We start from the raw sequence: 13,207 nt of genomic DNA on the forward strand, positions 1-13,207 counted from the left end.
GTTTGACTAATTTAGGTTTTTAGTTGGTTACATTTTTATCAGAGATGCATTGATCAATCACTCAAAGATCAGAATTGACCAATTTTCTCTTCATCTGCTCTGATTGGCGGTCAATAAATGAGATAAAATGCCTCGAAACCAAGAACTCCCACTTATCCAGGGCAATAAATGCCAGTAACAAACTACACACAGACAGAAACGGGTTAGTAATCTGTCCTGTGTTGCATAAATTTACATTCAATTCAGTTCAAACATACTGTATTGATCCCAAAGGGAAATTAAAGGCTGCTGTAATTCTTATTCATTCAATTTTCTTCAAAGAGTTATTGTAGATGGTGATGGCTGTGGGCAGGAAGGATCTCCTGTAGCAGTCTGTATCACAGTGAGTCTGAAGAAGCCACTGACTGAAGACACTGTTTATCTATAATTTTTGCTTTTGCGATGTTAATTAGTTGTAAATTGCCCTGTTGCTATGGCTACACATCATAAAAGATGAGGAAAGTGTAAAAAGTATTGACAAAAATCAACCCGGCTGCTCAGCATCCAAAGCAGAAAGAAACAGCAGTCCAGAAAAAGAAAATTTCAATATCGAAGAAAGTAAACGATCCGTTCCAATGTGCTGCCAGCCTTGGTGACGCAAATCTGGATCTTCCATTTGATTCATAAACAACCTGAAACGCGTTTCTTCTCCTTTATGTGTTTTCTTTTAAGTTTGTTCAAAACTTAAAATGGACCAGTTTGAGACCAGGAAAGAGGGAAATTACTATTATCTGATTGATGCAGCTCTATATTCTACAATAAACTGTTTATTGAAACATTATCTGCTTGTTAATGTGGGAGAGCGTTACTTTAACCATATTGTTTTGCCTACCTGTGGCAGTATTGATGCTGTTTGATCGCATTACGCATTTTAGACTGAAAATGAACTTTTAGTGATTTAGTGGTAATGCTGCGCTCCACAGAGCTGGAGATTCCTCTGGTCACACTTTCTCTACCGTCTCACGACTTTTAGAAACGCGGTGATGGAAAAAGTGTCATTTCATCCTTTGCTAAGAAAATACGGTCAAAAAGTCATGTCTGATTCCACAGTCAGGATGTTTTCAGGGTTACATCAAATATGTTGATCAAAGTTCCTGTTACTATGAATCAAACTCAACTCTTAACATGTGGATTTTATTCTTGATTTAAGTAAGTCGGTGTTTTGGCAGTTTTTCAGTTTTCTGGAAGTTTTTTTTCCAGATTAGTGGCGAATAGAAAACCAGAAGACCTGAGAGGTCTGGAAGGTTGATGGAACAGAAGATCTTTAATGTATGTTGGTGTTAAGCCGTTCAGTGATTTATAAACTACAACAAATGTGTTTTAATGTCTGTTCTCTGAGCAAGGACTGTAAAACTGGATAGATGTTTTCTCACTTCCTGGTTTGAGTGAGAACCCGATTGAAATAGAACAAACTTAGAAGTGCTTTTCCAGTTTTTATTTTGAGTTTCTCTTGCAATGCTGAGAGGAGCTAAATAATTTTATTAATCCGATTGAATTTCAAGACTCTTAAAGCCGCGGCACGTTTGTCGGCCGCCGCTGATTGGGGTCAAGATTTCCACGCTTCAGTCCAAAACCTCTTCAAGAGAGAAGGTCTTAGGGTGTGTGTGTGTGTGTGTGTGTGTGCCTCTGTACAAACAGTCGAGCATTCCTCCGTGCCAGTAGTCATGATTTGGCAGTTTTTGTCCGTGGCGGTGAGAGGAGTCCGTTGTTCACCATGGTAACCCAGCGCTTGCTTGTGTCCGCAGCTCTCCAGACTGAAGCAGGAGCTGGCCCAGGTGAAGCAGGAGCTGCAGTATAAGGAAATGGGAGTGGAGACCCTGCAGGAGTGAGTGTTTCTCTGCTGCTGTGTGTGTGTTTGTTCCCGGTCCACCCTTCCTCCCACAGCCAACCTTCTTCTTCCTACACTTGGCCCGGCTGCTCCCCACCCAGTGGCCTCTTCCCTCTTTTATTCCCTCTGTTTGGTCTTGTCCACAAAGTTCAGCTTCATCCCTGTCTGTGTTTCTGTCTCCTCTTCTTATCCAAATGACTACAGTTTTTTTTTTAAGGTTTAAAGTGGCCCTTTGACATATAAAACACCCTTTAAAGTAGTTCCAATGACTGAAAGGAGGAAGGTTCTTTCATAAGATCTATGAACTTGATTCTATTGTTTACTTTCTTTTAATGTTTTGCTTTCAGACTCTGACACATGCACGCACACAAACCATCTCTCTGTGCTGGGAAGATTTCTGAGCCATTCCAAATTTCATGTTAGAAATAGAAGCTCCACCTCGCTGAGCGAGAGGGGAAAAGAGAGCTTTTGAGAAAAGCCAAATGGAGGGATTTTTTTTCTCTCTCTCTCTTTTTGATGGAAAAGGCGACTCCACCTCAGGAAGAGGATGCACCAGTGGAGTGCAGGGAGCCAAGGCTCAGCCTGGAGAGAGGAAGTTGTTCCACGGAGGGGATGGGAGCGGGGCGTGAGACGCGAAGAGGGAGGGGGCCTCTAAAGCGGTTTTCAAAAACACAGATATCTGGCTGCAAATTCCTCTGCACTTCCTGAGTCCTGGCAAAGAAGTTCCTTATCTCTTAGATAATACGCAACTCAAGTGATTCCCAGAATAGCCGGGAAGAATACACAGCTTGCAAAAAAAAGAGAAAGAAACACGGAGTGCTGCGATGTGTATACGTGCTTGTAGGCGTGTTTGTGACTTTGTTTGCTGGTCTGTGCGTGTCCCATTGTTCTGTGCGGATTGCTCGGGCTCAGAGCAGGAGTGACCCTTCAGGCTGTTGTGTTTTTTTGGTTAATCTTAGCTGTGATCAGCAATAAAGCAAATTGTTCACCACATCAGATAAGCTGATAAACAATTTCTGGTGTATATCCACCCCCAAACCAAACCCACTCGATGATAATCGTTACTACAACCATTAAAGAAGTCAGGAGTTGTGGTTTAGGCTTTCTATCATCTTTGCACCTCTTTATCTTGGCGAGTTTCACAAACGCTTTCAGGGCTTGTCCAGCCGACGTCCCGGTGGATTGTTGTCACGCCTTGGCAGACTGAAGGAAATGCGAGCCTATGGAGTGGTTGGCACCGAGCGGTAGTTTTTAAATTTTCTTTTTTTTTTTTTTCCGTTCTGGGGACATAAAAGTTTGAACCTCGCAGGCTCCACCAGGGGGTTGGAGAGGAGAGACAAAGCAGAACCTGTTTCTGGGTCAGGATGGACAGAACCTGCTGTTGAAGGAGAGCTAGTCACGCCCTCCCGGCCCCGCCCCTATGCAACCAGCCATTATTTTAGTAATCAATTAATCGGTTAATTGGATTTATTTTTAAAAAATGGCACATTCTGCAGATGTTTCATTTAACCACTTATGTCTTTTTTATGCATTAGAAATTCATTTAAAAGTGCAAATGAATAACTCAATCCTGTTCATAGCATTTCCTTTGTAAATCTGAAATGGGTGAATCTAAAACTATAGGAGTTCTGGGTAGAATATATTCACAATGTTTTTATCTTAAATGCAAAATGTACACATTCTTTACACAGATTTGGATTAATTACTGCTTTATGTCTTTATTTCACAAAATGGCATTTTCTTGAGTATTCGGTTAACGATTAATTGATTACTAAATTAGTTGACTATTTAAATAGTCGAAGCATATCCTCAGTCAGAAAGCTCTTTATTTGGTATATTGTGTGATAATTTTGTCATATTTGAGTTCAGAAGTTTGGGGGAATACCCGCTTAATATGAAAAACGCATGCCACACTTTTCAGATTTATTATTTTTAGGTTAACTTGATTTCTACATCGTCGGCCGCTTGCATAAAAAGACTTTCTAAATAAAATGAGTCTAATGTGGGGGGAAAAAACTGCAGTGTGTGAACACATGAGGAGCCTTGCAGTGTGATTGGACTTATTCATTTCCTGTTAGCGCCTTGTGAATGAGCTGGCTCTAAAAATCATATTTCACTTACTAAACCTGGGAAAGCCTGGAAGAACATCTGAAAACAGAATCTGTGTCCGGTGTCTCATGACTGAAACGGCCCAAAACCTAAAAATAAACTGCTGCGTTATTGATGAACGAAACCTCCCACAGAAATTCTTTCTCCCTTACGGATTCCTTTTGTTTTTGCTTTTCTTTGTCAAGTTTCACAAAATGAAACTCAAATCAGGTTGAAATGATGTTTTTATTTATCAGGGAGGAGAAAGATATGTAATTATATTATTTTACATAACTAAGTCAAGTTAATTATGTGTAATTAACTATATTTTAGGTGTATTTCACCTTTATCATCCATTTCTGAACAAGACCTGTAGAATCTAGACATCTCTTAAACAGAACCAACATGACCTCAGAAATACAAAAGGTCACAGCATTTCCAGACTGAAATGCTGTGACCTTAAACAAGCTGTTAAAGGTGTAGTATGTAATTTTTAGGAAAAAATTCTTTTACATATTTGTTAAAGCTGTCACTATGTGTAGTATGAGGCAGATAATCTGTGAAAAGATGGAGCGCCTCTGGCTTCTCCCAGTGGTCCTACTGCCATCTGCAGAAATATACAGCTGGAGCAGAATCAACCAATCAGAGCCAGGAGGAGGGTCCTGGTGCTGTCAGTCATCCTCGTAAACAGCTGGTTCCCCATATCAGAGCCTGTAGTGAATGCTAAGGCTAGTTAGCATGGCCACTGATGACGCCACATGAACAGCTTACCTGGAGTGGTACGTTGTTTCTCTACCATTAGCACATTTAGCTGCATATACAGAAGGGTGATTGACATCGCTAAGACCGTCCCCGTGGCTCTGACTGGTTGTTTCTGCCCTAACCGTGTATTTCTGCAGATGGCAGTAGGACCACATGGAGAAGGCAGAGGAGCTCGGGTTTTTCACAGATTCTCTCTCATATTATCCTACGTGACATAATGACATGTTTTTTTTTTCTTACATATTTGCTAAAACTATTTCTAAAAGTTGTATGTTGCAGCTTCAATGCTTGAAAACTCCTCAATACGACTTGAGTTAAAGCAACTCTGCAAAGAGTGGGCCAGATTTCTCCACAGCGGTATAAAGAACAAAAACCGCTGGCCTCTGCAAAATGCTTGACGGCAGTTGTTGTTGCCAAGGGTGACACAGCTAGATGTGAGGTCAGGTTCAGTGGGGGGGGGATTGCTGTTTTGACACAGGGCCAGGTTGGTTTGGATAATCATTTGAAAATAACCTTTTGTATTTACTCATATTAAAATGACTCTGATCATTAAAGTGTCACAAAATGCCAAATCTAGCCTAATAGAGATACTGGAAGTGAATCAAAAGGAAGGTTAAGAGCTACTCGTTTGCTAAGCAAACATGTTTGATGTGTTTGTTCAGGATTGATAGGAAGATGTCCTGCAGTCAGACGAACTACAAGCTGGACGAGGCTCAGGCCATCTTCAACGAGCTGCGCAGCATCAAGAAGTCCATCAGCACAGGCGAGAAGGAGAGGCAGGACCTCATCCAGGTAACTGCCTCCTTCTCACTCCACCCACACGGCTCGCTCAGCTGCAGTTTGCATATTTGATGCTGACCTCTAGTGTCCGTTTCTGTCTACTGTTCTGTTCCACTCATCACAAAGTGACGAAGCTATCAGACATTTTTAGCTCTGATAAAAGAACTGATTTTAATTGGAGATAAAAACAGAATCTTGTTTTATTAAATAAGTAAAATGTATATTTAAAAAAACAGCATAGGAAGAAGTAGTGTGATGTCAGCATTTGGTTTACGCCAAACGTGTTTTCTGTCCAGAGAACAATATTCCAGAAGCTCTGGTCTTTAGTTATCAGTCTGACCTTCATATTTCTTTTAAAGATTTAAACTTTTATACATCCAATGAAAGTCAAACAGCCTATCGATGCTGTTTAAGGGTTTCATTGATTTCTTTTGGTCTGCTTTCAGACTGAGGTTGTTTGAATATCTTTCTTTTGAATGTAAAGATTTATCTGAATATTTATTTTTTGTTTTTCAGAGCCTGGCTAAGCTGACTGTCCACTTCCAGACCAGCCTGTCTGTCAGCGACGCAGCCGGCGAGGCGGCGGACAGCACCGCCACCGCCGGCGACCAGTGCTATCCGCAGCAGTACTGCGACACCGGCTGCCAGACGGACATCATGGGAGAGGTCAGGGGTCATACAACTACCTTAATGTCTGATTTATACAGAGGTCGGCTGCGTGTATTAATCTCATAACGTCTCCAGCGAATAACTTCGTAGATTTGGATTGAGCTCCAACTATTGATTATTTTACTAATCGATTGTTCTGCTGATTGAACGGTTTATCAGCTAAAATAAAATGGCCAAATTCTCCAGATTTTTCATTCAACCATTTAAGTTAATTTATACAGAATTGTAAACATGTTAAAAGATGCAAGTAAACAAGTAATTCAAATCATGTTAAGTAAGAAAAAGTTTAAAACTTTCTAATTGTCTAAAATGCAACAATGGAGCATTTCTTTATTGTACGCTCGGTCATTTATGGTTTGACTGACATTTTTTTTTCTATTAATTGGATAGCAAAGGATACTTAATAGGAGATTTTGGTTTTACAGAATTTGAACCAGATGAAGCTAAAAACTACCAGAGTACTGGGTAGAACATATTCAAAGATTTTTTTTTTTTTGTCTTAAACGCAAAATATGTGTGTATATATATATATATATATATGTGTAGAGTTTTGGCTTAATTACTGCTCTGAGTGTCTTTCAGCAAATGGCCTTTTTCGAGTCTGTATGCTCCAGTTAACGATTAATCAGTTACTAAATTAGTTGACAATTATTTCAATCGATTCATCACGATTAATCCGATTAATCGTTTCAGTGCTCATCTGAGTCATCAGGACTTGCTAACGTTTTGTGTTTTCCTTTTTTCTGAAGTACGGTTCCCAAGCTCCATCCCATTTGGTGGACAAAGTCAAACTCAACTGGCAGTACGAAGAAGCCAAGAAGAAGTAAGTCTGCCCAGCTGTTTGTTTTGTCAGTGGTAGCACCGAGACACAGAGGCATGCAGCACCAAATCACTCACCCCTGCATCAACGTGCCCCCATTCCCCCACCACCACCTCCACATGCTGCCCCCTGGAAGGGTGGGAGGACGAGTTATGAATAGTATTTGGGTCCATCAGCCACTGAGGGATGTCTGGTCAGCAGAAAGAGCTGGGTGGTCACATTCTTTGCTGGCCGTGCTGCTGCCGACTGTGTGCTGCCTTTGTGTGCTCAGCCAGAATAGGACTGCCCACTGCCCAGCCGCAGTGCACAGCCTGGTCCTCCACAAGGTGGCCCAAAATACAAACTGTGCTTTTAAACGACGCCGTTGGACCGCGCTTGACACTGCGGCGTAAAAAAAAAGGGCTCGCGTTTCGTCTAATTGGGGAAACAAAAAGGCCGTATCATTACACCGGCTCAGTCGTAATCGTTTTTATGAGACTCATGTTGCTGTGGGGGATCCACAAACGGCAGCACCAAGCCATGACATCAGAGTCAGAGCAGCAAAGAAGGGAAACTTTCATGCTGAGTCACTTCTTCTGAAATCCAGCTCATATAAACGGATTATTTTATCAACTGACAGCGCGATTCCTGAGATTGTTTCAGGTCTGAGTGAATCTCCCAGTCAGTTTCCACCTGCAGGAGGTCGCAGCATGGAGACCGAGCGCTGTTTACTTCCTGTTGTTGCCATAAATACTTGTCCAGAGTAAACACATGTTGTGCTCTGCCAGCAGAATGAATATTGCTCTGTGTCGATAGTTACAGGTGGCTATTTGGAAACAACTTTGGTTATTAAATAGTTATTAGAAGTTGATCAGTTAAAAGATTTTTGTTGCTACCGTTAAAAGTATGGCGTGTTTTTACCATTTTCCATGTCTGGATTCGCTTAGATAAAGGAAGAGTTGCTTTTACAAAAACCTGCTACCTAAAAGATTTTTTCCTACTACTTTAAAAAGTCAACAAATTGAAAATTAGTGGTGGGCTCAACTAACTAAAAAGGTAATTTCCCTGACCTTATAGCGCTACACCAATATGGTATTTAGCCAAAGCTAATGCTAAAGCGCTAATTTCACTTCAAATTATATTTGGCCTTGAAAGACTACAACATCAATTTAATGTTGACATTATAACTTGAATGTTTTAAAATTCCCTTAGATATTGTATTTATATTTAGATCTTGTTCTGTCTGTGTTTCATATTAGTTTCTTGTTTGAAATGGTTATTGGAGGAGAAAAAACAGAACTTGAGAGGAAACGGAACTGCTTCATTTCAAAATAAGAGCATGAATATGAATGTGTAACTACTTGAAGAATTAATAGTGAACACAGATGGTGAACATTATTTAGCTTAAATTTGACAAAGCAGCCAAGTAAACTAGCGCTTTGTAGTTTACCCTGAAACATTAATTTAGGGAGAGCTAACGTTTTCAAAGTTAGCAAAAGCGCTAAACAAACATTTTGCTCTGCTAGTGGAGAATCAGCAGAAGTGTGCCCACTGTTGAAAAATATTTCGCTAATAACTGGGCTAATATTGTGCTTAGTGCTTTTCCCAACTTTCAGGTTCTGCTAAATACCGGCGTAGCGGTTTGGCATTATCGAAAGCAATGTTTATGATTACTGACTAAAGGTTAGCGCAAATAACTTTTTAGTTATGACTATAAAGAAGGAAGCTTTATTGGCATAACCCCACTAAATAACCAGCTAATATTAGCTTGTTCTCTTTGTGATGTATTATAAGGAGCAGAACAGGGAAAAAATATACAGAAATACTTCTTATTCCCCCGGAGGAGCTAGAAGAAGTGGCTGGGGAGAGGGAAGTCTGGGCCTCCCTTCTGAAGCTGCTACCCCCGCGACCCGACCTCGGATAAGCGGAAGAAGATGGATGGATGGATGGACTTCTTAATAAACACTCAAAGCTGCTTGATTATAATATTAAAACAGTCGTTCAGGCACAATATTAATCAGTCATACAAAACTGGACAGAACATGCAGGGATTTAAATTCATAGTTTATACACAGAAAAGATGAGTAACAGTTTTTTTTTATACATTATATTTTGCGGTGTGGAAAACTTAAAATATAATATACTAAATTTAGTTTCTGTAAGTCTACCTGCTTTTGATTTTTCTGCACCAACACAGATTGTAGAGGTTTTTGAAACAACAGACTAGGATTTGTATTGAGCTTCCCTGAGTGTATAGCTACATTAAACTGCAGGTCTGAAGCTTTACACATTTTGCCAGCTTTCTTTTTTCTTTTGTGCAAAATAGCTCGAGTTCTTTCAGGTTAGATGGAAAACGTCTGTGAATATCACTTTGTAGCGTTACACTGGCCTGTCAGTTTTAGTGGTTGTCCATGTCTTGGATAAGATAACGTACACTGAAGTTGTGGTAACACGACAGTCTTCATCACAGCTGATTTAAGGAATAACTGCACAAAACTGAAACTTGTTAGCTTGTTGATAGCATGTCTAATATTTACATAAATGTTTGGTTTTTTTCTGGTCTCCTGCTGGACCTCAGCCTGTGAACTTTGTAACTGTCATTTTTCCTTCCAACATGACTGAAAAAAATAAATGTACTTGCCCGCTCCTAACCATACGAGTCCCAAGTATGAGGAGCAAATGAGAGAACTGAGCTGACTGTCTTGCTGTCCTGTCAGGGTGCAGAGCATCCAGCACCAACTCGCTCAGCTCGACAGCGAGAGCTGGTCGGGCCGCGCCGAGGCGGACCGCGACAGGGACTTCCTGCAGCTCCTGCGCGAGAAGGAGGCCCTCCTGCAGGAGCTCATCCTGGTCAGCAAGAAGCCACAGGCAGCGGAGAAGCAGCAGCAGCTGGAGGAGGAGCGCTCCAGGCTGGAGGAGGAGGTGCAGAAAGCCCACAGCTCCCAGAGCCAGGGAGCCAATCAGAGGTGAGATGTCAGAAAAAGGAACACAAATCCCTCGAGGCCGTTTCTGCTCGCGCGTTTGATGCACCGCAACCGAGTCGGCTGGCGTTCTCATTTCACTTGTTGTGCTTTGGTTTCTCCTGCCAACAGGTTGCTGCAGCAGGAGAAGAGGAACGACCTGCTCAGGCAGCTGCAGGAGGCCACGCGCATCACCACCTACCTTCATTCCCAGCTGAAGAGGTGAGCCGCACGCTGCTTCTTTCCTGCCAAAGCAGTCAGCCTCACATGAGCTACGCAGCCGTTCAACCACCTAAACAACTTTGTTTCATGGCCGCTGTTTGTTTGTGTTCAAAGTCATGATTTCATCACGAGTCCTCCCAAAAACAAGCTTCCACTCAAAAATACCTCTGATCAGGTCACTTTACAGGAGGTCCTTCTTAAAGGGGCAGTATCATGTAAAATCAACTTTTTTTTTTTATGCTTTAGATCACGTTTTAATGTTGTTCTCCCATCAAAAACACACCTGGAGTGTTGCCTTGATTCATATTGCATGTTTTAGAAATCCTTTAATCTCCATGGCAACCATTGGGAAAACACCTGAGTGAACCTAGCCCCGCCTTCCAGGGCAAAGCTCCTCCTCAAAGGGTCCAGCATCCCTACACCTCTTCTTTGGGATTCCCCCACTCAGCTCCTTCAAACTAGCCAGCAGCAATTAGCAAACACTCTGGAGCTGAGCGTCTGCTGAGCTCATTATAGGAGCTACTGCTCAGTGAAACACTGGTAAAAACATTGTTTAAGGGAGGAGCCATGTTGTGATGACTTCATGAAGGCGGCGTTTCAGAAAAAGCAGGAGTTCCTTAAAGAGACAGAGGCCCAATTTCAATTATGAAGTCAAATATATTTTAAACCATATTTGATATGTACAGCATTTTTATAACTAGTGTAACATAGCTTGTGCTATAAAATCAATCAATCAAATTTTATTTGTATAGCACATTTCAGCAGCAAGGCATTTCAAAGTGCTTTACATCATATCAAACACAGAATCACAATGCAATATAGAATCAATCATTAAGTCAAGTTACATCAATAAATTTATAATTGATTACATTTCAAATACAATTCTAAACAGGTGGGTTTTTAGTTGAGATTTAAAAGAAGTCAGTGTTTCAGCTGTTTTACAGTTTTCTGGAAGTTTGTTCCAAATTTGTGGTGCATAGATGCTGAAAGCTGCTTCTCCTCGTTTGGTTCTGGTTCTGGGGATGCAGAGCAGAACCAGAACCGGAAGACCTTAGAGGTCTGGAAGGTTGATACAATAAAAGCATATCTTTAATGTATTGTGGTGCTAAGCCGTTCAGTGATTTATAAACTAACAACAGTATTTTAAAGTCTATTCTTTGAGCTACAGGGAGCCAGTGGAGGGACTTTAAAACTGGTGTTATATGCTCTATCTTCCTGGTTTTAGTGAGAACACCAGCAGCAGCATTCTGGATCAGCTGCAGCTGTTTGATTGATTTGTTGGACAGACCTGTGAAGACGCTGTTGCAATAATCAATACAAAATAGCGCTATGTGACTGGACTCACGTAATGCTGCCCCTTTTAGAGAGCTTTTCTAGCTCATGCTGTATCCATACTTGATTACAAAGCTGTGTTTTTACAGTCGTTGTACTGAGGATAGAGAATAAAAACGCCTCTGGACAGTGTCTTCAGAGCTGTCTCTGGTCTGTCCCCAGCCTGTCTGCCAGTTCTCTGACGGTGTCCTCCAGCAGCAGCCGCGGCTCTCTGGCCTCCAGCCGAGGCTCCTTGGCGTCCAGCCGCGGCTCCCTCAGCTCCATCAGCTTCAGCGACATCTACGGCGTGCCGCAGTACGAGCGCCACGAAGGGGCGGCGGAGGCTCTCGACCCACACCTCCGATACCTGCTGCCCCCGGAGAGCGCGTCCAGGGACTGCTCGGTCTTCAACCCCGAACACATGACGCAGAGCAAGAGCAAGCGCTCTCACGACACCCCGCAGTCCCTGGCCTCCCTCTCCTCCCGCTCCTCGCTCTCGTCCCTGTCTCCGCCCAGCTCGCCCATGGACACGCCATACCACTTGGCGCCTCAGGACTGCCCCCTCACCCAGATGACTGAGGAGTACATGGAGCAGGCGGGGCGCAGCCTGCTGGAGGGGCTGCGGGCGCAAACCGTGTCGCACGGCGTCCTGATGGGCGGCGAGGACACGGTGAGCCCCGCCGCGCTGCACCAGCTGGACAGCAAGAGCCAGAGAGAAGGCGGGGCTCAGACGGCCTTCACCTCCACAGGTAGGCGGAGCGCAGCCCTCTCCTATAAACTATAGAAACTCATCTGTGGAATATTCTAGAGCTTAGTCTTCGATTTTTCTATCTATTTATTCTGACGATTAATCGGATAAAAATTTTTTAACACTTTGTAAAAAATTTTTATTTATTTAACCTTTTAAGCCTTTTTTGTACACTATTGGAAATGCATTAAAAGATACACATAATTACAAATTATTTAAGAAAATAAACATTTCACTTCCATTAGTGAACGATTGATCATTGTGAGAAGCTCAGCTTTTCCTGCTTGACTTGGAGTCTATACAGCATAGTGCCAACCTGCTGACTGTTAACCAATTAAAAATTGGATTGCAAAAGGTGCTAAATAATTTTTTGTTTTTACAGAAGTGAAGCTAAAACTATGATGCCACTAGAGTAGTTCTGGGTTGAACATATTTACAACCTTTTTTTTCTTTCTTTTTATCTTAAATACTAAATGTGTGTTCTGTATGTTTTGTACAGTTCTGGCTTTGTTGCTGCGCTCTTTGTGTTTTTGTTTCAACAGATTGCCCCTTTTTTCAGTCTGTATACTCCAGTCAACAATTAATTGAATACTAAATTACCTGACAGTTACGTCTGTAATCGATTAATCTCTTCAGCCGTAGCATATCCGGATTTTCTACTCCTCTGTTGCTAGGGGTGACGCTGCGGGGCAACAGCGCCAACCGGAGCGGCAGGAGAGCCAGGCGAGTCTCGGCGGGGGTTTCCGAGGACGCTCTGGCCACGGACAGCGGCGTGTTCGAGGCGTGGGGTAAAAGGTGAGAGAGCGCCCTCGCTCGTAACACATGAACAGGAACAATATGTTGTTGTTGATGATGATGATGCCTTTAAATTCAAAGCAACAGCTAATCCCCACAGGAATCACTTCAGTTAAAATAATGATTCAGCTACTGCATGTCCTGAAGTGATTTCTGCAACTTGTTTCATGCATGGAAAGAAAACAGATTTTCCTCGCACCCTTAAA

General features: G+C 42.2%; 1 protein-coding gene across 5 annotated transcripts in view; it reads left to right on the forward strand.

Moving 5' to 3' along the window:
• The window catches only part of wwc3 (WWC family member 3), a 41,331-nt gene that overhangs the window by 17,684 nt on the left and 10,440 nt on the right, over positions 1 to 13,207 (forward strand). For all 5 annotated transcript variants that reach the window (XM_023339649.1, XM_023339650.1, XM_023339651.1 and 2 more), the window contains exons 5-12: positions 1,785 to 1,864; positions 5,380 to 5,509; positions 6,014 to 6,163; positions 6,916 to 6,989; positions 9,683 to 9,931; positions 10,058 to 10,147; positions 11,642 to 12,207; positions 12,881 to 13,001. In XM_023339649.1, the coding sequence (XP_023195417.1) occupies positions 1,785 to 1,864; positions 5,380 to 5,509; positions 6,014 to 6,163; positions 6,916 to 6,989; positions 9,683 to 9,931; positions 10,058 to 10,147; positions 11,642 to 12,207; positions 12,881 to 13,001 (1,460 nt within the window). The remainder of the gene's footprint in view (positions 1 to 1,784; positions 1,865 to 5,379; positions 5,510 to 6,013; positions 6,164 to 6,915; positions 6,990 to 9,682; positions 9,932 to 10,057; positions 10,148 to 11,641; positions 12,208 to 12,880; positions 13,002 to 13,207) is intronic.

Source organism: Xiphophorus maculatus, chromosome 9 (genome assembly GCF_002775205.1).
Source record: "Xiphophorus maculatus strain JP 163 A chromosome 9, X_maculatus-5.0-male, whole genome shotgun sequence".
NCBI lineage: Eukaryota > Metazoa > Chordata > Actinopteri > Cyprinodontiformes > Poeciliidae > Xiphophorus > Xiphophorus maculatus.